Genomic DNA, 27,775 nt, shown 5'->3' on the forward strand with positions numbered 1-27,775 from the left:
ATTAATGTGACATTGTTTTCTTTTCCGGGCTTAAAATAACTTAAACTACATTGTTTGTTTTTTCTTCTTCCTCATTATGATTGTAGACTTTGAGTAACTTGAATTTTATACTTTGAAAAGTGGATCACCAAATTGATCTAGAAAATTTATGGTTGTGTCCTTTTTCCTTTAGACACGTAATGACAATCGGCGATTTCCGTTCATTTACGTATTCTTCGAATGTGATTTCGGCACTCTCCGGTCGGCTTATGAAAAGTCGTTTTCTAATATTGCCGAAGGTTGCCGAAATCGCATACGGATGCAATCGCTGTTTTCTCCAGTCATGGTGACGTCATTGTTTTTTACGTTTTATTGAAAGAATAAGAATAGTACAAAGAAGAACTTTATCAATATACATATATATCAGTTAATTGTCGTATATTTACTAGGCACTCTAATTCGAGCATATTACCGTAACAAACATGATAGATAGTGGATGCAGGTAGCATGCCTTTATAAAAAACAATGCATCAAATATAATTTAAATTATAAATTTTTACTACTTATTAAGATTATTCATTTTTGATGTGTTTATTTAAACATTAATAAAAACCATCAACTTTCCTAAGACGAACGTGACATTGTTTGTTGTCTTAAGAATGACCTAAACTACATTGTATGTAAACTTGTATGTTATTGTATAGACTTCATGTATTTATAATATGTATCAGTTGAAGATGTGTCACCTACCAGCCCATTTTGTTCTTTGTTTTTATCTGCATGATACACAGTTTATTAAAGTCATACTTAAATTAATCACAATGAAGATACTTATAATTATCAAAATCAGTTGCTTTGCAGTTTAAGACACTGAAATCTTAATAACATTTATGATTTTATAATCTGTATAATGAACACTTTTTGTCTAATGCTTTTAAACGCAGAAAGTTGCAAGAAGGTTTGAGTATAAAAAGATTGTTTCAAAGAAGAAACAAACGGACAGTTACATATAAGAGGAACAATATGTTTCACTTTAACAGTAGATCTTTTCTAGGTTTTACATATATTGTTTAACATATTACGACATTTGAGCCGTGCCATGAGAAAACCAACATTGTGGCTGTTCGCTTTTAAAGCCTACTGCAATTAGAGAAACCATTAGCGGACAGCATGGATCCTGACCAGACTGCGCGGATGCGCAGGCTGGTCTGGATCCGTGCTGGTCGCAAACCCACTATGATGATTTTCTCATGGCACGGCTCACTTGTTTTTGACATGTATATTCAAGGGAACAGCAGAGCTGTTTAATTGTAGTGTAAAGATATTTAAATATTACTTTATCTAAGAATATTATATATTAATTTATCTAGCCCCACAGTGCGTGTTATCCTTATAAGATACTTGTATTAATAAAAGTTAAAATATTAGAAATGTTATATCATTTACTTGGTTAAAGTGAAAACTGGTGTGAAAATTTTCTATAACTAAATCCATTTTATTCACTGGAGCACTAATGGGTATTATATGATGGTTTAAGAAGACTTCGTTATAATAAATTCTTGGTTACACTGACCGACACTTCTCAGGAGATTTAATATAAATTGTCGCAAATGATATTGTTTGTATAGACAAATGTTTTGACCATCTTTAAGTTTGTTTACTTTTAAAGTTTATACATGTATTAGATCGAATATTTTTTATCGGTTTCTGGCATAGCACGATACTTACTTTTTTATCAGCAACAGTGTTCGAATATGAAGAAATCTAAGAAACAAATATTCATTTGTCTACCCTTTAAGTGTTATCGTTCTTTTTTGTACCATAACTTAATCAATAAACGTTTCAATTTTAGGAAGAAATTTCATGTCAATTTATGAGATTGAGGCGAAAAATGAAGTAGAAATTCACTATTTCTAAATTAATTTTGTTCAATAGAGCATTAATGGATATCATATGACGGCTGTAGAAGAATCGTTTTTCATTGAAAATTTAATAGGAATATAGAGTGTTGTCGCACAGAATATTGTTTGTGTATTTATATATTATCTGGTTAAAATCTTAAACAGTTAAAATATGTTTACCTTGTTCGAGATGCTGGATACCATTGAGATATAAAATGCAAATATTTCTTTAAATCGGTTTTCTCAGCTTACGTTCAAAGTTTTTATCATGATTAAAGTGGCGATTGCGGCCGCAGTAGGGATTGTGAGTATATCTGTGTTTGTTTTTGGATATATCTTTGCTGCTTTGTTCGGAGCTGTAGTGGCAGTTCTAGTCTTATTTCTGTACCTGGAGAAACGGATAGAAGTGGACGCTGTTAACAAGGCCGTATTCATCACAGGTAATACAGCTGAAAGCTGTGTACTTTTTATGCTAGGCTAGATATAAGTGTTTTGATACAACAACTTGACAAAATATTAAGCGCTTGTATATTGTCCGCTAGTTTTTTTGTCCGAGGGTTTGTTTAGATATTGACGAAAAGTAAAAATACATGTGCATTTGTTTAACAATTTAACTTATATTGTTTAACTTATGCCAAGTACTGTCTATGATTCCTATTCGTTATTCTTTCGTTTATTCTTTTAAATTGTTCATTTTTCTCATTTCACTTTGCTTCAGTTCTAAACAACTTTTATTTCATTCTATGTAAAAATTGTTATGTATGCCATTAAGTTAGTAATATATTAAATATTCTGACAATATATATTGACTACATGTGTATTAGACTATATGTATAGGCAGGTATCAAATCGGTTTATGGCATCGATTAAAATGCTGCTGTAATATGAGAGATATAGATTGGCGGTCATGTGACAGTCATCTCTAAATTTGGTACAATTACTATGTTTGTAATTGCACTAATTAATTTCTTAACACTGATGATAGCTAAAAAATGGGAATGTCTATTTTTAAGCCACGTAACCGCTAACAATTTATGTCGTCTTATAAGAATAGGATTAGGTCAAATCAATCCGGAAATTGATACTCAATTAAGTATTTAAGCACATTGTAAGAAATCTAAATTGTTTTATGGTTAATTAAGTTAAGGCAAATATAAGTTCGATGTCATTTTCATGTTAAATACAATGATTATTATTTTACCGTGGTACTTAAAAGTACGCAACCCTTTGAAATACTGAGTTCCAAGAAAGGAAGTTTACATTACAGTATTCCATGTTATACAAGCATTGTATCCCACATCTAGTGTGAAAAACCAATGTATCGAAAACCCTACGTGACAAAATAATTATATTGCAAACCATAGGCGAGTTTTATTACAAACACAAAGAAAACAACTTATTGTTTCGTAACCCAAAACATAAAAAAAATAACATACAAAGCAAACGTAACAGATATATTCTGTCCCTGTTGTTAACAGTCTTTAAATACCCTTTTAACTTTTTATTTTATATATATATATATATATATATATATATATATATATATATATATATATATATATATATATATATATATATAAGTAATTTCAGTATAGTCTTGGTGAAAGCGGTTAATCAAACTATGGTCAAGTAACGGATTTGTTCCTGAGACAAAAGCAATAAGTTTGTATCCAACAATGATTTTTTCGAAATTTACAGAGACCAAAAACAAATTTCTGAGAAAAAGGAGGTGTGGCCATGATATTTAATATGACCTATAACCAAAATTAAAAACTACCCTACTGTCTCTTTTTTCTTTTTTTTATACCGATGGACCGTATATCAATGGACTCTGCGCACAACAATAACGGTATTAAGTTGCTTGATTTATGTAAATCTTGTTCGATGCGTATCGTTAATGGTAGACTTGGAAAAGACTTTTGTGTAGGCAATCATACTTATGCATGCCCTGCGGAGGCTAGTGTTATTGACTATTTGGTTGCGCACGAACGATGTTTTGGTACACTTGCGGATTTTTGCATTGAGCCTTTTTCCCATTTGTCTGATCATGCAGCTATCAACTTTTCGTTATATTGTAACACTAATACATTGAATAATAATGATAAGTATGAAAGAAAGAGTATAAAGTGGAATGACGAATTACGTAATCAGTTTCGTAACGGTATCATTTCAAAGCTTGCAGATTTCAATGCTATAACATTAAATACTGATTTTAACAACAGAGCTGCATTAAATGCTTGTGTTTCCGAATTTACGAATACTTTGCTTAGTGTAGCAGACCCTTTATTTACTAAAAATGTAACAGTGTCTAATCGGCCTAAAGTATCAAATAAATTGAGCAAACAGGCTGATTGGTTCGATAATGACTGTCAGATTGCAAAAAAATAATTATTTGGCTGCAGTCAATCGATATAATTGCCATAAAACTGATGAAAATAGGTCTAATATGTGTACTTTAAAGGGCGTTTATAAGCGTCTTGTAAAATCTAAGAAAAGGCGTTATGAGTTTCAACGCATAAAAGATATTGAACGTTTGAGACATAGCAAACCTAAAGATTTTTGGAAATTTTTCAAAAGTAATAAGAAATCATCAGGTAACAATATTTCGCTTGATGTGTTTTATAACTATTTTTCGACACTGAATGATAATTTACCTAATTGTGTTAATAATGACGCTGAAACCTTTTGTAATAATCACGATTTTAATGTTGATGATTGTATTTTCGAAGAATTAGATGTTCCGATTACGGTATCAGAAATTATGAAGGTCTTACATACTCTTAAAAAAAATAAGTCTTTTGCTGCTGATCAGTTACTAAATGAGTATTTTATTGAGACATCAGATATTTTAGCATCACATTTGGTTGATATTTTTAACGGTATATTGAATTCAGGATTTTTTCCTGATAGTTGGATGGAAGGCATAATTGTACCATTACATAAGAAAAACGATCCGGAATTAGCCAGTAACTATAGAGGTATTACATTAGTTAGTTGTTTTTCGAAAATATTTACAAGTATCCTTAACCAAAGAATTAATATCTGGATTGAAAGTAATAATATACTTAGTGATGCTCAGTTTGGATTTAGAAAGGGTCGTTCGACTGTTGATGCCATTTTTGTATTAAATGCACTCATTCAAAAAGTTTTAAATAATAATGGCCGTCTTTCATGTGCTTTTATTGATTTTCAGAAAGCTTTTGATAGTATATATCATAATGGATTGTGGTTCAAATTATATAAACTAGGAATTGCTGGTAAAACTCTGCGTATTATTCGAGACATGTATTCTAAAGTTAAGTCCTGTATACGGGGGTGTAAGACGTATTCAGATTTTTTTTAATGTTCATTGGGCTTAAAACAAGGGGAAGTAATTTCGCCCGTTCTTTTTTCTCTTTTCCTAGAAGACATAGAGTTATCTTTGATTGACGGTGTCGACAACGGCTTCAATTTAGATGAGTTTACTTTTATTTTATTGTTGTTCGCCGATGACATGGTCATTATTGGTAAGAATCCTGAGGATTTACAAAATCGTTTAAATTTGTTAAAAGAATATTGTGTAAACTGGGGTTTACAAGTTAACCCAGATAAAAGTAAAATAGTTGTTTTTAGAAAGCGTGGGCCAGTTAGACGTAATGAAGTTTGGTATTATGACAATAAGACCCTCGGAGTCGTTGACAGTTATAACTACTAAGGAACAGTGTTTAATTATACTGGTACATTTCTATCAAATCAAGAAACAATTGCTGGAAAGGGTCTTAAAGCTATGAACGTTCTGCTAAATAATATTAGTAAATTATCTCTTAAACCTAGTACTATTTTGCAATTATTTGACTCATTTGTTACGTCAACATTATGCTATGCCAGTGAGATATGGGGTTTTGGTAAATCAAAACCAATTGAAAGAATTCATATGAAATTTTGTAAATTGCTTCTTCATGTAAAGACATCTACTTGTAATTATGGTATTTATAGCGAACTAGGCAGATACCCATTATATGTAAACAGATATGTACGTATTATAAAATACTGGTTGAAGGTTGTTAAGTCTGATAATATTTTTATACAAAGTTTATATTATTCTTTAGTAAGTGATATTGAAATGGGTAGAACGAATTGGGCATCTAACGTTAAACATTTATTGGATAGTTACGGGTTTTCGTATGTATGGATTAATCCAGATATTGTGGATCTTAATACGTTCCATATTGTATTCAAGAATAGAGTGATTGAAAACTTTGTACAAAATTGTTACAATGGTATTAACAATAGCAGATGCTTATGTTCATATAAGTTGTTTAAAACTACATTTGGATTTGAAAACTATTTAGATTTCTTATCACCTAAACTTAGAATTGCATTTTCTCGTCTTCGCCTTTCATCGCATCAATTAAGAATCGAATCTGGCCGTTATTGCGCTAACAGGGTTGAACATAACCAAAGATATTGTTTATTGTGTAATAGCGGCGATATAGAAGATGAGTACCATTTTATTATTAAATGTCTAGTATATGACACTATTAGGAAATTGTATATCAAGCCATATTATTATCGTCGACCTAGTGTATACAAGTTTACTCAACTAATGCATAATACTCAACGTTCAGCTTTATTGAAGCTTAGTAAATTTATTTATAACGCTTTCATATTACGAAAAGGTCTTTCTGCAGCTATACAGTAGGAGTTTAATATAATATGCTATTGACATTACCTTCATGTTTACAAACATCATGATCTGCTGATGTATATAGTTTTATTTATATCTGTAGCCGGAGCTATGGTTACTTTGTCATGCAGTCGTACCAGTGCTGCATATATCCACTTAAGGTACCTCTCTTTTGTCATACTGCGGCATATATTAGCACTTTCTAGTTATTTACACTCTTCGTAACTATTCATGCCTTGTTGTTGTTTTTTTTTTCTACAAGGCATGTTTAGGTATTATGTATCCGTGCTTGTTCTCCGTTTGTCGCACGCGCCTGGTTATCCTTACATTTTCGTTTCGGTAAGGCCTATCGCATTTCTATATTTTCTTAGTTATTTTATATGTGAGTACCTATTAGTATCGTTAATCATTATTACTCGACATACTACTGCATTTGTATTCTGACACAGTATTATACTCGGCAACTTTATCAGCATAGCACCGAAAATGATAGTCACTTGTTTTGTCTTAATTATTTCACTGGTTACTTATCTAGGTGTATATCAATGCTAGTACTGTACCCATAGCTCCGACGACAACAATGTTCCATTTGCTTTGCATTCATATATTGTATACTGTAAGTAAATATCACGTTACGGTTGCTATTTTAGTTCACCCTCTATAAGCACATGTATTTATTTCACTATCTGATTTTGTTCACCGTCCTTAGTGACACATAAATATACTCTATACTGATGCTATGTAACGAGAAAACATTATATTGTTTAAGTTACTGGAAATAAAGAATATGTTCTGTTCTGTTCTGTTCTTTTTTCGAGATTAAAGGTGTTATTCACGTTTTTATTCTCGTTTTACTGCGCGCTTTTAATTTTTTGCTTGTAAGAATAATAAAAAAAAGATTTAAGCATCATTAATACTAGAATGTTTATCTCTCATAGAGTGTAGTCCTCAATATGCCTACTTTACTAGCCACATCCTTATACGTGTAAATACAAAATATGTGTACACTGTTGAAAAGTTGTTGCCTTTTTCCCATTTTTTTCTAGTCTTTCAGGTATTACAGGTCTTTAATATTTATATTAAAAATATTCGTGAAGGTGCAAGAAGAGTAAGATGATGCAGCAGATGTCTCTGTTTGCAGGAAACACAGATACTGAATTTTGTTAGGAATGGACAGTTAGTTATGTTGGTAAAACTTATAGTTTGACCATTTGCTGAAAACAAATTTTATGCATTAGTTTCCGTATTCATTCCGTATTCATTCTGTTCTGTTTGCGTATATAATACACTCATAACGTATTATGTTTGAAATTTTAGGAGGGAGTAGGAATATTGATATATTTTTTCTCTATAAATAGATTATATTTTTTTTGTATTATATTTAGTGGTATAGAACTAGCTAACAAAATCCAAAAAGTGGTAAAAATCTATCCGCCAGGTTATTTTTTTTTCTTTTCACGAAGTTGATCACCATATAATATTCGGAAACGAACTGGAAGAAAATTTCAATGATTATGCAAATGACACATTGAAAAGTGTCAATTGTTATTGTTTATGCTTCTATTTACAATGAAAATGAAATGCAGTCACAGACTGTTTTTATCCATATCAGTAACTCTTTATGCATTTTTGATATACCAAACTACGGACACAACTTTGACAATCATGAATCTATACTGTTGATATATTTGAGCTCAGTTTGTGGTAAATCAATCTAAATCTATCTATATCAGTACAATATTTTTATTTTAGCGGAATATAACTTATGAAAAGCTGCCTTATTATCAAAAATTGACTTGCTATGTTAAAAAGGTATATATGATAAAGCTGTTGCATATGGTAGGCTTATCATTACAGTTTCTCAACAAAACACGTTTCAGCAGAGTGCCACTGTATCATCTATGCAGCCTCTATGCCGGAACTCATTCCTGTTGTCCCTAACACTTCGTAAACCGAGGTCAGGCGTATGCACTCACATGACCTTACACGACTTAATTTGTCTAGACTGAAGGCTGGTTATAAAATATGTCTGATGACATTGCTTTAATTAAATATTCCAACACAAAACCAATGCAAATATGAAAGATAAAATTGAACATAGGATAAACTTTCCCACCTGTACTTGTTTCATTGAATTGTTTTATTGCTAGATAAATCATGTACTTAATTTAAAACTAGGACATTGAACTAGGGCTAGTTCATTGAAATCATTGATGAGCTTTAAAAAACATTTCTTAACATAAATACAAGGTTTAGATACTATATTGAACATGACTTAAACATTATTCATGCCTTTATTGAACTGAAGAATCATCTTGATTTCAGAGATGTTTTAAAGATATATTAGACCAAATTCATATTTGAAAATATGAACAATTACTTCATTGTACGCACATTTCAGAAAATCTTAACTAAGGTTATGTAGCCAAGGAACAAAATTATCTAACACCGTTCATGAACACACGATAGATAAGTGACTCCCTGACATGTTCAAATGTGAATATGGTCAAGAAGTATTAGTCTATCAAAAAATCAGTTGTTTTTGCTGCCCTTTTGTGGCATTTAAGATGTTGACATCTTCTTAATGAAGATTCATTGTATAAAATTCATAACTTTATGACATTTACTGTTTGATGTTCTTTAAACATAACTCATCAATGTGGTGATTAGATCATTTGACCTAGTTATAGGAAATTGTTATATTATTTTTTTTTCAAGGAAGAGAAACTTGGAGTACTTTTTATCGTTCTCTTGCATAACACGATGCTTACTTTTAATTGCGTATACATGTACAGCAACAGTGTTCGGACATGGAGAATGAATGAATGAATGAGTTGGGTTTTACGGCGAATTGACACAAAAAGGTCATATATCGCCGAGAAATTGTTAAATGGATTACGTTAATTGCAAAGCATAAATAAAACCATTGAAGTAAAAGCGTAAATACATAAATAGTGTAAAAAATCAAATGCAAACATTAAAAAGTATAAAAGCGGTGATTAATAATCAAATAAGGTTCAGATTTTATGATATATACCTATTTCTTTCAAAAACTGCAAAATTTTGTCGGCTGAAATTTGCTCGTACAGCTCTTTTAGAGATTCAACATTGTAGTATGAGTTGCGCTGTGGATCGAAGTCTATACAGTCGATTAAAATATGTTTAATAGTAAGTGGTGTTTGACATGGTATACATTCAGGTTGATCTTCATTGTTCAGCAAATACGAATGAGTCAACCGAGTATGACCTATCCGACAACGAGAAAGAACAACTTCCTCCCTGCGAACAGATCTATTTCCTTGGTGCCATTCACCTAAAGTAGGTTTAATTTCACGAAGTTTATTGAACGAAGCATTGTTCCACGAGGACTGCCATTTAGTTAAAATGTATTTGTTGATATTTGACCTAAAATCAGTATATGGTAATTTCAATTTAGATTGATTTAATGAAAGTGATTTCTTTGCTGCAGTATCAGCATCTTCATTTCCATAAATACCAACATGACTAGGAATCCAACAGAATATGATGGACTTTTTTAAAAGATAGTTCATGAACCCTGAGAAGAATGTTTTGAATGAGAGGATTTTCTGTATTACGGTTGTGTATTGATTGTAATACAGAAAGTGAGTCGGAAAAGATGATAAACTTTTCTTCATTATATTCTGAAATAAAATTAAGGGCCAAATCAATTGCTTTTGCTTCTGCTGAAAAAATTGTAGCGTTATTTGGTAAACGTAATTTTGATTGATGCAGATGGCTAACGGCGGCACATCCAACCTTTGAATCATCTTTTGAACCATCTGTATAAATAGGAAAATGATCTTTGTAAGCCGATTTGATTTCGTTATATTTGGACTTGAATATTTCAGGGTTTGTCTCAGCCTTTTTCAATGCGGTTTTCATATCAAAAAGAACTGTTGGAGAATTAAGAATCCATGGTGGTGTATTCAGAACTAAATTATCTTTTACATCATGAAATTCAAAATCTGTTTCCTTCATAGAATTATCAATGCGAAATCCAAAAGGTTTAATTTGTTTTGGTTTTCTGTCATACGAATCGTGGTATTTGGGTTTAAATATGATTTTATGAGCAGGGTTGGATTTGTTGGCAGCTACCCTCAGAGCATATTGCAATGACAGTTTTTCACGTCCCGTATAAAGGGAGGGTTCGTTTGCTTCAACATACAAGCTTTCAACAGGCGATGTTCTAAATGCGCCAAGAGCAATACGAAGACCTTGATTATGAATAGTATCCAGCATCTGTAAATACGATTTTCTGGCTGAACCATAAACAACACAACCGTAATCTAGCTTGGATCGAATCAAAGCTCTATACAGTCTTAACAAAACCTTGCGATCTGCTTCCCAATCAGTATTTGAAATTACCTTTAAAAGATTCAACGATTTCAAACATTTGGCTTTCAGGTATTTTATGTGTGGTATAAAAGAAAGCTTTTTATCAAAAATAACACCAAGAAATTTTGCTTCGTCAACAACGGGTATTTTTGTACCATTTAGAAACAGCTCAGGGTCACAATGTTGTTTCCGTAATTGACAAAAATGGACACACTGAGTTTTTGATTGGGAAAATTTAAAACCATTTTCCATAGCCCAAGTTTGAACTTTGTTCAAACACTGCTGTAATTGGCGTTCAATCGTACGCATATTTTTTGAACGATAACATATTAGAAAGTCATCAACATATAATGAACAATCTATCCCTGGTGACAAAAATTTCACAATATTATTAATTTTGATGCTAAAAAGTGTGACAGATAAAATAGAACCTTGTGGAACTCCCTGTTCTTGCTCAAAAGAGTCAGAAAGGGTAGAACCAACACGTACTTTAAAATTGCGATCTGATAAAAATTGCGATATAAATGTTGGAAGACGACCTTTTAAACCTAAGTCGTTAAGATCATTCATAATACCATATTTCCATGTAGTGTCATAGGCTTTTTCTAAATCGAAAAATACAGACACTAAATGCTCTTTTTTAACAAATGCATCACGAATAAAAATTTTCCAGTCGAACAAGATGATCAGTTGTGCTGCGCTGCTTGCGAAAACCGCTTTGAAAGTTTGTAATTAGGCCTTGAGATTCAAGATACCAAACTAGTCTAGAGTTGATCATACGTTCTAGCGTTTTACATAAACAACTGGTAAGTGCAATCGGTCTATAATTACTGGGGTTAGTGCTATCTTTCCCGGGTTTTGGTATTGGAATAACTATAGCTTCTCTCCAGGAATCTGGAAAAATGCCAGTTTTCCATGTAATATTATAAATTTCAAGTAGGAGGTCTAATGATTCTTGTGGTAAATGTTTTAAAAGTTGATAATGAATTTGGTCCGGACCAGCTGCGGTATCGTGACATTTATCTAAAGCGTCAAGCAATTCTGTGAGTGAAAAAGATTTGTTATAATCTTCATCATTATTTGAATCAAAATTTAAAGGTTTGCTTTCTTTAGTCGATTTTATGTTTTGAAACCTTTTATCATAATTGTTTGATGAAGAGTTTTTTGAAAAAGTTTTACCAAGTGTATTGGCAATGTCCTCCTTGCTAGATGCAATAGACTGGTCTGTCTTTGTAAGATGGGAAACATTTGAAGATTTTCCTTTTCCACTTATTTTGCGAATCATTTCCCAGACTTTTTTAACCGATGACCTAGAATTAAGTTTTGAAACGTATGAATGCCATGACTTTTTCTTTGCTTGTTTTATAGTTCTGCGAGCTTTTGCTCTCAGAATCCTAACTGATTGTAAGTTTTCTTTCGTCGGCCGTATATTGAACTTTTTAATGGCCGCTCTACGTTTTCGAACAGCAGTCTTACAATCATCATTATACCAAGGCTTATTTTTATGTTTACCATTTCTTGAAGTTTTAGGAATGGACTTGTCAGCAATATCGGACAGAAGAACTGAAAACCGATCAATAGGATCATAAAAATTAGTAAAATTCTCCAAAGTCAAATCATTTTTACATAGCGTTTTAAATTGCTTCCAATCAGCTTTATTAAATTTGAAATATGAAGGGTGGTCTGATGGCAGATTAGAAGTATTTGAAATAATAATTGGAAAATGGTCACTACCATGCAAATCATCCAGTACTTTCCATTCAAAATCAAGAAAGATGTTCGGTTGACAAATTGTCAAATCAAGCGAAGAAAAGTTACCTGTTGCAGGATGAAGATACGTTTTGGATTGATCATTTAATAAACAGAGGGCATTTCTTTCAATAAAAGTTTCAATAATTTGACCTCTAGTGTTGCTGTCAGAACAGCCCCAGAATTCATGATGACCATTAAAATCTCCCATAAGCAAAAATGGTTGTGGTAATTGTTTTATAAGATCATCAAGTTCTTCAAGATTTAGTTTATATTTGGGAGGTATGTAAATCGAACAGATAGTAATCGGTCGATGTAATGTTACGTTTATTGCAACTGATTGGATACTTGTATTTAGAACAATTTGTCTGTGCGGACATGCATTATTAATAATAATAGATGTACCACCAGACGCCCTATCAGTGTTAGTGTTTATGAAGTTATACACTGAATAATTTTTGAAAGCTATTTTGTCCGTTTCCTTTAAAAATGTTTCACTAAGGCACATAAGTGAAGGATTATATTTTGATAAGAGAAGGAGAATTTCATTATAATTTGCTTTAAGTCCACGGCAATTCCACTGGATAATTTTACTTTCCATTTACAATGGCAAATAAAAATTAAACGACTGGAAAATTAAATTATTAGTGTTGCATTGACTCAGGAGGGAACCTTTTGATTTTCCCCTCCTTTGTGCTGGTTAAACTGGGCGGGGCAGATAATGGCGGATCGTCATCATCTTCCCCTGTTAACCGGTTCATATCATGAGGGAACCGGTTATGGGTTTGTATGGGATCATTTGATCCCTTTCCAAACCCATCAGTTCTCAAGTCAATTTTTTGTTTGGGTGTTTGACTCACCCCACGTTGATTAGTGTTTGATGAAACGTTTTGTCGTGACGACGGCGTACCTGAATACTTAGGAACATTTTGTATAGCTGGTGGCAGTGTTGGTTTAGCAGCTGCCCTTTGAAGTTGAGATGCCTCTGAAGGTTTTGCTGGTACTTTAGGCTTTTCATTTGGTACAGAAGTTTGAGTTGGATTTTGTTGAGCAGTCACTGAATCTGTTTGAGTACAGGCATCAATGCACTGTGTTGATTTGCTACAGACAGATTTAGTTATTGATGAATAAGTTTGTACGAGTGTTGGAGATGTAAATTTGGCATTGGCAATTTGTCTTGCTTCTGGAAATCCAATGCCCTGTGTGAATTTGACATGAAGAACCTCCTTTTCGATTTTCCATGTCTTGCAATCACGAGACTTGGCTGAATGTGGCTCGTTGCAGTTCACACAACGCAATGGACGACTACAAGTGTCGTGGTCATGAGAATGTCCATCCTGTCCGCATTTTGGGCAAGTGTAATCGCCTTTGCAGTTTTTCTCATTGTGCCCAAACTTAAAGCAATAATAGCATTGAAGAGGATTAGGAATATATGTTGTAACTTTTGTGATGAGGTATCCAACTTTTACGAATGAAGGAAGAAACGGAGTGCCAAATGTAAGAATAATAGTATTTGTGTGAATTTCTTTTCCTAATCGCTTGATTTTTATACGTCTAGCAGCAGTGACATGTTGATCTGAAAGGCCTTGCACAATCTCCGTCTCCGAAACCCCTGCAAGGTCAGGACAACGAATGACCCCCCTTGAGGTGTTCAAAGTACGGTGTGCAATGCACTTACATGGCCGGTTGTAAAATGAAGTTACAGAAAGTAAATTTCGTGAATGTGAGGCTTTCTCAACTTCAACAAGCAGATCACCAGTTCGCAGTTTTTTGACTGATTTCGGTACACCAGCAATGCCTTCGATGGTTTTTTCAATTATAAATGGCGAAAGGCTTGACATTTTGAATGTTTCGTCTGTTGACTGGATCAAAAGAAATCGCGGAAATGCCATGTTGGAAGTGTATGGTCGGTGAGGATTCTCACCTTCCGTGCCGTCAGAATCTGTTTCGGTATGCGGTCGTTTTTTATTTTGGTTTTCCATATTAAATGTTTTAAATTCGTCACTCGCAGCCCCCACCCGCCGCGGAGTCCAACAAGGGAACATGAAAACAGAGCGGATATCCAGCTCATACATGTTAGGGATACTGTAGTGATATACTCGGCCAGGTATTTTTCAATCTTGTTCATATCACCAGTTGAATGCAGAAAAGCAAACATGGGATTCAAGGGATTGTTACTCTACCCAACCGATTGGCCCTAAGCCACCGCTTTCTAAGAAACATAGATTGAAGTATATATGAAAATATATTGTTAAATACATTTGTGTGAACGTAATATGAAGTTTATTGAGCGCAGTAAAATGTGACAATACAGCAGAGTAAAGACAGGTTTTGTGTAACGTATTTTGTTCCAAAGTTGTGTTTGTGAAAATATAAAAATTATCACATAAAGATGCAGTTTGAAATAAGCAACAGAAAATGTAAACGTAAAGGTGAGATTTCCTAGGGCTTGGCATGACTAGCCGATTGATCGTATCGGGCCAATACGACCGCCAGAACGTCTACACCGAATTAGAGGCCAAAGATGTGTATTGGCACCCACATCCCGGGAAGAAGATGCGCACATGCAAACAAGTACGCATCATCTCCCCGGGATGCCATGGGGCACCTCAACATCCAGGACCCTCCTCTCCGGCTTACGGGCCGCCACCCACGGCAAACAGGTGGCTCCATTTTCGGGGGAGTCGTACCCCTCTGCATGGAGATACAGCCAGCATTTTCTATCCCCCCGCCGGCAAGGGGCCTCGGACATGGAGAAATCTGTCTACGATACAAATATTCATTTGTCTACCCTTTAAGTGTTATCGTTGTAAAACATATTTTATGATAGCTATATCGATAAACGTATCATATTGGGAAACTTTAGGGAGACATTTCTTGTCATTTATGAGGTTGAGGCAAAGAGTAAAGTAAAAGTCACCATTTCTAAACTAATTTTGTTCAGTGGAGCTTTAAGGGATATCATGTGGCGGCTATATATTACTTTATCCGAATAAATCACTTCTCGTTGAAAATGTAATGTAAGGAATATGGAACTACAGTGTTGTCTCATAGAATATTATTTGTATATGTATATATGTTATTTGGTACAAAATGTTAAAAGAGTTAAAACATGTTTACCTAGTTCGAGATAATTATGTGGATATCAATTAGATATTAAATACAATTATTTCTTTAAAGAGAAATCAGCAGTATTCTCTGCTTACGTTCAAAGTTTTAATCATGATTAAAGTGGCGATTGCGACCGCTGTGGGGATTGTGAGTGTATCTGTGTTCGTTTTTGGATATATCTTTTCCGCCTTGTCTGGAGCTGCAGTGGCAGTTCTTGTGTTGTTTCTCTACCCAGAGAGACGGGTAGAAATTGATGCTGCGAACAAGGCCGTATTCATCACAGGTAATAGAGTTGAAAACTGTTACTTTATTTCATGCTAGGCTAGATATAGGTGTTTTGATACAATATGACAAAATGTTAAACGCTCGTATATTATCCGCTAGGTTTTTGTTCAAGGTTTTGGTTAGATATTGACAGAGAATGCAAACACATGTGCATTTTGTTAACAATTCACTAAAATGGAATAAAATCATTTCATTATTTTGTCTGATATTGGAAAATATTTTTTCTCCAGACGACATACATCATGCCAATTACTGTCTATGATTCCTATTCGTATTGAACAAAATATTGTTCATTTTGTTTCACTTCAGCTTTAAACAAACGATATTTCGTTCTATACAAAAATAGCTATGTATGTCATTCTGTACAAAGTAAGTAGTATATAAGACAGGCTGACAATATTCAATGACCATGCATTTTGCAGGTATCAACTCTGTTTATGACATCGATTAAAATGCTCCAGCTATATACGAGAGATATAGAGTGGCGGTCATGTTACAGTCACCTCTAAATTAGATATGAAATATAAATATTTCTATAGAGAGGAATCAGCGGTATTTTCTGCTTATGTTCAAAGTTTTAATCATGATTAAAGTTGCGATTGCGGCCGCTGTAGGGATTGTGAATGTATCTGTGTTTGGTTTTGGATATATCTTTCCCGCTCTGTTCGGAGCTGTAGTAGCAGTTCTAGTGTTGTTTTTATACCCAGAGAGATCGGTAGAAGTGAATGCTGCACACAAGGCCGTATTCATTACAGGTAACAGAGTTGAAAATTATGTACTTTATTTCATACTAGGCTAGATATAAGTGTTTTGATACAACAACATGACAAAATATTAACCGCTTGTATATTGTCCGCTAGATGTTTTTTTTAGACCAAGGTTTGGTTAGATATTGACAGAAATGTCATTCTGTACAAAGTCAGTAATATATTAGACAGGCTGACAACCTCTAAATTTTGTTGCAATTACTACGTTCATAATTGCTTTAATCAATCGCTGTAAATCCAAAATTTGAGTGGCGTATTTTAACCCACGTAGCCGTTAATTATTTCCGTCGTCTTATAAGAATATGACCCAAGCTGGAAATTGATACTTTACTCTTTAAGCATATTATGTATTATGTATTCTTTTAATTATGTAAGAAATATAAATTGCTTTTTGGTTAATTAAGACAATGCAAATATTAATACGTTGTCATTATCATAATAATACCATGGATATTAGTTCACTGTAATACTGAAAATAACTCATTGAAATGCAGAATGCCAAGGGAGGGAGCGTACAATAAAGTATACCATTTTATACGACCAGGGATTGAACCCTCACGCTTCCCACAGTCAATGCCGACACGTTGCCACTTAGCTACTGAGGTGATAAGCAACCATCACAAAAAAACAAGGGCAATAACTTCAGCATCATAAACAAAGATTTTGACAAAAGTAAATTGTCGGATCTAAAATACTTTTTCATTGAGTGTTGTTATTAGATTCCATGTGGCGATATTCAACAGGAGATCGTTTTTCATAATTGAATACTAAAGGCCCGAAGACCATCTCTGAACAAAATACTGTCAATTTATTCATACTGGTTTGCGCTTTCTGCTTTCTGCATTCTTTTTAAAATATATATAATTTTTTAAATGTTTCAAAGTGCTACGTTCATTAAACGACATTTAATCTTCGTGGTTATAGCATGATAGATAGTCTGGTATTAATGAATGATAACTTACTTAATGGTTCGTTAGATGTAGGAAATTTGTATATTTTTCAGATTTGATAAGGCACAAATAAATATGAAAGTTAAATACTCAGCTTTTGCTTGTTTTACAACTTTCCCGCTAATTAAGTGTGTTTCAGTTGCACGTAACAAACTTCGTTGAATTGCTGTAAGAGTGTATTGTAAACTGCTAAGTGGTTCTTGTTCTCAAAGAATGATAAAGATATTGCAGAGTAAAAATCGAGCATGCTTTTAAGTATACACAGGAAAAAATTAGAAACAATACAAATGATATTACTTTGTACAGGTAATTTCTATTTTTAAGGTATAATTTTATTACTATTTATGTTGAAAATGGTCTGCAAAATAACTTACGAAGGAGATATGAAGTAAATAACAGCTGTTCCAGCGATTGTTGCTTACTTAGAGTAATAGTTTTATCTCTTGAAATACATTTCATTGACTTTCATACGATATTATCCCTGACAGAATGCTGGCTACAGAATCATGTCATTTGCTAGGTAAATGTCAGTCTCAAGATAATTTCGAGTGGTTAATAACATATCTGATATATCGAACTGTAATGAAGAACAGTTTATGTGGTGTATTGTTTGCTTGAAAAAAAAAAGCTCTTACGGTAATATACTTGTTAGGTTGAATCATGGTACCTATAAAATTATTAATCATTTTAAAAATGACTGCGCCAGAAAAATTAGAACACAACGATAAAACGATTTCTTACACCATTGCTTATGTTGACAAAAGCATAAGGCTGAACGCTTGTCCTCTGAAATGTCAAACACATAGTGACTTTATTGTCAGTTTTCTCCAACTGCACACCAAGCTTACTTTGTACGTGTCACATTATTTCCTACTCTTGTATGCTATACAAGATTGGTTTATGTAGTTTACGTCTATTAAAATCCCAGCCAGGTTCCCACAGTATTAACAGTTCACATACAGTATGATACATCATCTTTGCCTGCGTTACGTTTCCTTTTAAATTAGATATTGACATTCGATGTACATTTTGTATTGAAAGAAAAAGCGTTTATTTTCATATAAAACAACATTGGCACAAAGATATCAAGGATGGTCCTTTTCGCGAGCTGGTATCATTTGCTAAAACCCGTGGACGAAATGGCGTAATTTGAAAGATTCTTTCAGAATATGACGCCAAACGTTCAAAAAGAACAGCTTATTATAGTAAAAGATCCATAATGCTTAAAACTGTTATCTTAAAAACAGATGAAACAGCTTTCCAAATAAATGTTATGCATTCTTACGCGGTTAGAAAAGTACTACTTTGAATATTGCACATGAACTGCTATAGTCAGAGCCATAAAGGGAGGAAAATATAGATTCAATAAAACATTCTAGTATATTCAGCAATATTCAAACCTTTGACAACTGTTAAAACAAGAAATTATCAGAAATAGGATTTAAGAAGAAATTAATGTATTTTATGTTTGTAACGGAAAATGTGGCAGCCAGATTTTAAACAAAGGCATAATGAGCCTTTAAAGCTATTTATGACGATAAAGATCAAACTTGAATCAACACGAATTCAAATATTGGATTAAACAATATTTCAAAGGTGATAATGCCTTTGTTTAAAATGTGGCTGCCACATTTTATGTTATGACTATATGATATAATATTTCCCTGTTAAATCTTATTTTCTGTAACTATTTTCTTATATATTTGTCATAGGTTTGAATATTTGATAAACATACAAATTATCATTGAATCCACTGTTTTGATTAATTCCATTTAAAGCTAAGACTGAATAATTTCATGTGAATTATTGAAATTAGTGTTTTACTAACCATATGATTATACATGTTCTCTACTTGGAAAGCTATTTTGTCTGTTTTTAACAAAATAAAAACATAGCCTTAAGCAATCTTAAACAAAAATTAGGAACTGTATTTTTATTGTAATGCGAATTACAACTGAACTTGGTCGGGTATATTTGGCTATTCTACTTAGATGTTTCAAAGATCAATATCCTGACATATATTTTGATTTTCTGGTAATAATGGAAAGTTAACCACTAATGTTTATAACAAGCTTCTGTAAACAATGTAAATAGAAGAAATGATTGCTATCTTTGTGCGTTTATACGGGTGTTAACCATACTGGGACTTCTTGCAAATCATCTAATGATTCAAGGATTTACAAGAAGCCCCAAAGTAGTTTATACCCGTTTCTACATTGGGACCTCTTGCAAATCAACTAATGATTCAAGGATTTACAAGAAGCCCCAAAATAGTTTATACCCGTTTCTACACTGGGACCTCTTGCAAATCAACTAATGATTCAAGGATTTACAACAAGAAGCCCCAAAGTAGTTTATACCCGTTTCTACATTTGGACCTCTTGCAAATCATCGAATGATTCAAGGATTTACAAGAAGCCCCAAAGTAGTTTCTACCCGTTTCTACATTTGGACCTCTTGCAAATCAACTAACGATTCAAGGATTTACAAGAAGTTCCAAAGTAGTTTATACCCGTTTCTACATTGGGACTTCTTGCAAATCATGTAATGATTCAAGGATTTACAAGAAGCCCCACAGTAGTTTATATCCGTTTCTACACTGGAACCTCTTGCAAATCATCTAATGATTCAAGGATTTACAAAAAGTTCCAAAGTAGTTTATACCCGTATAAACGCACAAAAATTAGCATTCAGTTCTTAAATACAATTATACCTAAAGTAAAAAGTCCATTACGAAATATCTTACTCAGACAGAATAGTTATTAAAATGGAACGAGTTCCACTGATTAAGTTTCGATTCTGCAAAACAAAAGAGAATTGTTTCATCAGCTAACATTATTTATCAATTATCAAATTAAGGTAACGCAGTCTGTTTATATCTCCTAAGAGCATTTTATATGGACATTTTATGTTGCGTTAAAATTACGTTAACTGCTATGAATACGACTTGAGCTCGAACTTTTCTGGATGAACCATTTTTATAGCTACAGCTTTGTGTTTGTTGAAACAAGGTACCTATTAAATAAATAGAGCATGTATCATTTACAAACGCTTCTTTATTGATAATTCATAACGAAATCATAGTAACCTCTTGAAGTATATAGTAATTGTTTAATTCTCACTTCGAAATTGTCAGATGAAAATGTTTTGCATTTCACTGGAAAACTAGATACGATACAGACGGTAAAACATGTAATGAACAATGCAGTGGAATATGAAGACAGGAAAATGATATTTTGCTTTGAACTGGTAGTTGAATGATGAGATACACGAAAATATTTCTTTAACTCAAATCATTTGTAGCGAGCGTTCTAAACAATGTCGAAAAGATGACAATTTTTTTTTCATTTCACCTTAGTCTATTATGCTATATAAAACTTTTAGCACATAACGAAAAGCCTCGGAGAAGTGATTTGAAATGAAGGTCATTGTGCAAGCACTCCTATCGCTGAAAGAATTTTCAAAATTACTGGAAAACATAATGTCAGTTTAAAATTTAAGAAAACTGATGCACTTGGGGCTTTTATTTTTGTGTCTTTGGCGTAATTGAATTTATCTATTTATGAAAAAACATTTATATATCTCTTTTAATTTCGTAGTTTCTTTTGTTCGAGGTTGAAAAGGTAGAGTGTTTTTTTTTTCAGAATTATATATATGTTTTTGCAATATACATTGCACATCTAAAATTCAATTTTTGTCATTTTTTAAAAATAAAGTTGAAAAATTTATAAAGAGATCCAATAAACACAATGACCTTTAGAACAACATTGTTTTGTTCCTTTAAGATAATGTACTAATAAATGCATACATTATATGCTCACTCAAAATAAAAAAGTGAAAAAATATTTCCGAATAAAATCATGGAATCGTAAACCCAGTGTGAACGAGACCCTAGGTAAACAAATCATTTTACCACAGAAACGGATCTGTTGTATTATTCGATAGTTCCTGTTCTCTTGTGCTCCCTGAACCAAATGACATTTGTGCTTTTGTAACATTCAAAATCATTTTCGTTGGTAGCTTTGTAAATGTTGCCAGAAGTTCACTGTTATCATTACCGTTCCTGATAGCAAGGGACAGACAGCGTCAAGTCATAACTGTTTATTACCCATTTAATTTCTGAAAAACATATGGAATATATGAAATTAAATTCTTACAGAAACAAATTTAAGGAATCACTGGTAGCACGGCCATTGATCGCAGTCTATTAGTCTATTAACATTTTCCATAAGATTGGAAAACCTTTGCCAATCTCTGATGCGCAGGAACCAATTGGTCGTACAGGACAATAGTTTAAATTATGTTCATTCTCATACAGGAAATTTATAACCTTTAACATGTTGAATCGTTCAAGGTTTTTAACAAATTAAAGATTGTCAGTAAAACGGATATTTTAGGACACCTTGATATCCACTTTGTTAATTGAAACAAAATATAACTTCATGTTTTACTGTGTCGGGTCATAAAAAGTTAAACACGGGAATGAAATGGTGATCTAAAGGTGTTTTCTAGATTTAAACTGATACAGGATTGATCTTTAGTTTTTATCTGGTAATAAAACAATTCAGTCAATATGAACGGTACTGGTGGGAAAGTCATATCCTCGATTCATATTTACACTGGTTTCGTATAGGAATATTTAATCTATGCTGATCAAACAGTTAATTACATCCGGCATATTTTATATCCAGGTTTCAGTCAACATTAATTAACACGCGTAAAGCACGTCTTCACCACAATTTAGTGTCAGAGTGATCTTCTCGGTTTACGAAGTGTCAGCTAGGTACCACATTTTAATGCTGCACTGACCTTCCTTGTTGGATGAGGTACTGATTCTAGGTAGCCTATCGTAAATTGAAAGTAATCTTAACAAAGGTTATGTAGCCAAGAAACAAATTTATCTAACACTTTTCATAAACACACGAAAGATAAGTGACTATTTGATATGTCAAGATAAGTATTACTCTATCAAAAATCAATTGTTTTTGCTGCCCTTTCATGACATTTAAGATGTTGAAATCTTCTTAATGAACATTCATAGTATGAATTCATAAGGTTATGATATCTAAGTATTTTTCTCATTTACTGTCTCTGTGTTCTTTAGACGTAACTTTTTAATGAAGTGACTAGATAATTGGACCACCTGATAGGAAATTATTTTAAAAAAATTCAAGGAAGAGAAATTTGAATCTCTGGCATAACACGAACCTTACTTTTTATTGCGTATACATGTATACAACAGTGGTCGGATATGAAGATATCTATCTACGAAACAAATATTCATTTGTCTTTGTCTACAATTAAAATGTTACCGCTGTAAGACGTTTTAGTACGATAACTGTATCGATAAACAATTCACATGGAAGAAATTTCATGTCATTTAGTCATTTATGAGACTGAGGCGAAAACTGAAGTATAAATTCACCATTTCTAAATTAATTTCGTTCAATATATCGTATGGCGGCTATAGAAGATTTCATCGGAATAAATCACTTCTCATTGGCAATTTAATAGGAATATAGAGTGTTGTCGCACAGAATAATGTTTGTATACGTATATAGTATCTTGCACAAAATCTTAAACAGTTAAAACATGTTTGCATAGTTCGAGATATGATATGTTGATAGCTATAAGATATAAAATGCAAATATTTCTTTAGAGAGAAATCAGCAGTATTCTCTGCCTACGTTCATATTTTAATCATGATTAAAGTGGCGATTGCGGCCGCTGTGGCGATTGTGAGTGTATCTGTGTTCGTTTTTGGATACATTTTCGCCGCACTTTTCGGAGCTGCATTGGCAGTTGTGTCATGTCTGTACCCGGAGAGACGGGTAGAAGTTGATGCTGCAAACAAGGCCGTATTCATCACAGGTAATGGAGTTGAAAACTGTACTTTATTTCATGCTGAGTGTTTTGATACAACAATATGACAAAATATTAAACGCTCGTATATTGTACACCGCTTTTTATCCTGGGTTTGTTTATATATTGACGGGAAATGGAAACACGTGTACATTTAGTTAAAAAGAATTAAATTATTTAATTATTTTGTCTGATGCTGAGAAATTTGTTTTCTTCGAGGCAAATATTCTGTCATTTACTGTCTATGATTCCTGTTCGTATTGGTTCATTTTAATTCTTTTTAATCATTATTTTTTATTTAATTTTACTTCAGCTATTATTTCATTCTATGGAAAGTTACTTATATATTACATTCTACACAAAGTTAGTTATATGTTAGATATAATGACAACATATAATGACTATGCATAGCAAGTTATCAAATCGATTTATGACGTCGACTAAAATGTTGCTGCTGTTATATGAGAGCTATAGAGTGGCTGTCATGTGACAGTCATCTCTAAATTGTGTACAATTACTATGTTCGTAATTGCACTAATTAATTTCTGTAAATTTGTCCAAACGCGGATGATAGTTAAAAATGCGACTATGTATTTTTAAGCCACGTAACTGCTAACAATTTATATCGTCTTATAAGAATTAGGTCAAATCAATCCGGAAATTGATACTTAAGTTTTTAAGCACATAATATAAGAAATCTTAATTGTTTTGTGGTTAATTAAGTTAATGCAAATATTAGTTCGATGTCATTTTCATATTAATACAATGAATATTAGTTTACAGTGATACTTAAAAGTACGCAACTTTTGAAAAACGGAGTTCCAAGGAAGGGAGTTTACATTAATGTATTCCATGATATACAGCCAGGGATTAAACCCCTAGGCCTCCCACATTAAATGCCGACACTTTGCCACTGAGCTTAGCTGATGAGATAAACAAACATCACTGAAAACATGAACAAGGGCAATAACACCAGCATCATTAACATTGAATTTAATAAAAATAAATTGTCGGATCTAAAGTATTTAATCATTGAATGTTGGTATTAGATAATTTTTCATAAAGGAATAGTAAAGTCCCGCAGACCATCATACTGGTTAGCGTTTTGATATTTATGCATTCTCTTTAAAATATATATAATTTTTGTGAATGTTTCAAAGTCCCATGTTCGTATTCATTAAATGACATTCAGTGTGCGTGATTATAGCATGATAGATAGTCTGTTATTAATGAATGATAACTTACTTAATGGTTCGTTAGATGTATGAAATCTGTATATTTTCAGCAGAAGTAATAAGACATAAATAAATATGAAAGTTAAATAGTCAGCTTTTGCTCGTTTTACAACTTGCCCGCTAATTAAGTGTGTTTTAGTTGCACTTAACGACCTTCGCTGAATTGCTGTAAGAGTGTATTGTAAACTCTGCCAAGTGGTTCTTGTTCTCACAAAATGATAAAGTTATTGCAGATTAAAACTCGAACACGCTTTTAAGTGTACACAGTAAAAAATAGAAACAATACAAATGATATTGCTTTGTAGTGGTAATTTCTACTTTTTAAGGTATAACTTGATTACTATGTATGTTTAGTTTTATCTCTTGAAATACATTTCATTGACTTCAATGCGATATTTTCGCTGACAGAACGTTGGTTCCAGAAACATGTCATAAGCTGGGTAAATATCATTATTAAGATAATTAATACAGATAATAACATATCCGTTGTATCGAATTGTAATGAAGAACAGTTTATTTGGTGTATGTATTTCTTTCTTTCTTTAAAATGACTGCGCCAGAAAATGTAGAACAAAACGATAAAACAATTTCTTACACCTTTGCTTATTTTGACAATTGTCCTCCTCTGAAATGTCAAACACATTCATGGATTTGCAAGAAGCCAAAAGTAGTTTATACCCGTTACCACATTGGGACTTCATGCAAATCATTCAAGAAGCGTGATTCATGGATTTGTAAGAAGTCCCTGTGTGGTTTATACCCGTATAAGAGAATTATTTCACCAGCTAACAATATTTATCAAATTCAGTATATGAGCTATACAATTAAGGTAACGCAGTCTGTATATATCTCTCCAGAGCATTTTATATGGACATTTTATGGTGCGTTAAAAATGACGCTAAACTGCTATTGAATACGACTTGAGCTCGAACTTTTCTGGATAAACCCTTTTTACAGCTACAGCTTTGTGTTTGTTGAAACAAGGTACCTATTAAATAAATAGAGCATGTATCATTCACAAACGCTTCTTTATTAAAAATTCATAGCGTAGTCATGGTAAACTCGTAAAGAATCAAATAATTGCGCCCGTATGTAGTTATAGTTTGATTCTCATTACGGCAGCTATTGTGTCAGGTGAAAATTTATTGCATTTCACTGGAAAACTAGACGCAGACGGTAAAAGCATGTAATGGACAATGCAGTAGAATATAGAGACAGAAAACTGATGTCTTGCTTTGAACTGGCAGTTGAATGATGAGATACACAATATTTCAATTAACTCAAATCATTTGTATCGAGCGTTTTTGACAATGTCGTAATTGATGACAATTTGTGTGTGTGTATTTTTTGCTTTCAACTTAGTCTGTTTTGCAATATAAAATTTTTAGCACATAACGAAAAGCTCGCAGAAGTGATTTGAAATGAAAGTCAGCGTGCAAACATTCATATTTCAAAAGTATTGAAAAACATTATGTTAGTTTGAAATTTAAGAAAATTGCTGCACTCGGGGCTTCTATTTTAGTGTCTTTGGCGTAAATGAATTTATTGATTTATAAAAAGAAACCTTTTAAATATCTCTTTCAATTTCGTAGTTTCTTTTGTTCGACGTAGAAAATATAGAGTTTTTTTATCAGAATTATATACATGTTTTTGCAATTTACACTGCAGATCTAAAATTAAATGAAATCAACTTTTTTTTTACGCTGAAACAAAATGGCAGTCATTTTTTTACAAATAAAGTTGAAACAATTATAAAGAGATCAAACAAACACTGTGACCATTACTTAGAACAACATTACTTTGCTCCTTTAATATAATGTATTAATAAAGACACACATTATGTGCTCACTTAAAATAAAAAATGTTAAAAAAATATTTCCGAACAAATCATTGCATCGTAAATCCAGTGTGAACCCTAGGTAAACAAATCATTGCATCGTAAATCCAGTGTGAACCCTAGGTAAACAAATCATTGCATCGTAAATCCAGTGTGAACCCTAGGTAAACAAATCATTGCATCGTAAATCCAGTGTGAACCCTAGGTAAACAAATCATTGCATCGTAAATCCAGTGTGAACCCTAGGTAAACAAATCATTGTATTGTAAATCCAGTGTGAACCCTAGGTAAACAAATCATTGTATCACAGACACGGATCTGTCGTATTATCCGATACTTCCTGATCTCTTGTACTGTCTGACCCAAAACAGTATGCAGTTATGACATTGGTGCTTGTGTAACATTCAAAATCATTTTCCGCTACCGGGAATGACTTTGTAAATGTTGCCAGATGTCCTCTGTTATCATTGCCGTTCCTGATACTATGGGTGAGAGAATAGTTTTCACAGCGTCATGACATAAATGTTTTTACAATGTGCCCATTTAATTTCTGAAAAAAAAATCGAATATATGAAATGAAATCAAATTCTTATAGAAACCAATTTGAGGAATCACTGGTAGCATAAGAACGGCGCTTCCACCGATCGCAGTCTATTTTTTTTTTGAGGCCCAGATGGTAACCCCGTTTATTATCCCCGTAAAATGGTATAATAGGGGTCGGAGAGCCATCCACCTATTAACCTTACAATATCTATGAATACAATATGAAATTATATAGTACAACAATATTTATTTTGAACCTTACAGTATGTATAAATACGATATAAAATTATATAGTACAACAATGTATATTTTTTAAACTCCAGCAAACACATGTACATACACAGTAAATGCATATATGCAATCTCGATTTACTAGATATTAAAACAAAACAATACATGTTGGAATTTCTCAGATAAAAGGGATTTTTTTTTGGAAGTGGCCCTCAAATGGACCTCAAAAAAGTTTTCCTGAAAAAAAAAAAAAAAAAAACAGAAAGAAAAAATAGCTACTGACCAAAAAAAAAAAAAAGAATTA

General features: G+C 32.7%; 1 protein-coding gene across 4 annotated transcripts in view; it reads left to right on the plus strand.

The window, feature by feature from the left end:
• Positions 1-1,830: 1,830 nt before the first annotated feature.
• LOC123564970 (17-beta-hydroxysteroid dehydrogenase type 6-like) overlaps positions 1,831-27,775 on the plus strand; it is an 85,871-nt gene continuing 59,926 nt past the window's right edge. Inside the window, exon 1 of one of the 4 annotated variants that reach the window (XM_045358912.2) lies at positions 1,831-2,320. In XM_045358912.2, the coding sequence (XP_045214847.2) occupies positions 2,149-2,320 (172 nt within the window). In that variant the 5' untranslated portion in view covers positions 1,831-2,148. Of the gene's footprint in view, positions 2,321-15,623; positions 16,046-16,615; positions 16,803-23,451; positions 23,636-27,775 lie in introns of those variants that run through there. The other 3 variants (XM_045358918.2, XM_045358910.2, XM_053537623.1) reach the window with 3 other exon arrangements.

Source organism: Mercenaria mercenaria, chromosome 2, assembly GCF_021730395.1.
Source record: "Mercenaria mercenaria strain notata chromosome 2, MADL_Memer_1, whole genome shotgun sequence".
NCBI lineage: Eukaryota > Metazoa > Mollusca > Bivalvia > Venerida > Veneridae > Mercenaria > Mercenaria mercenaria.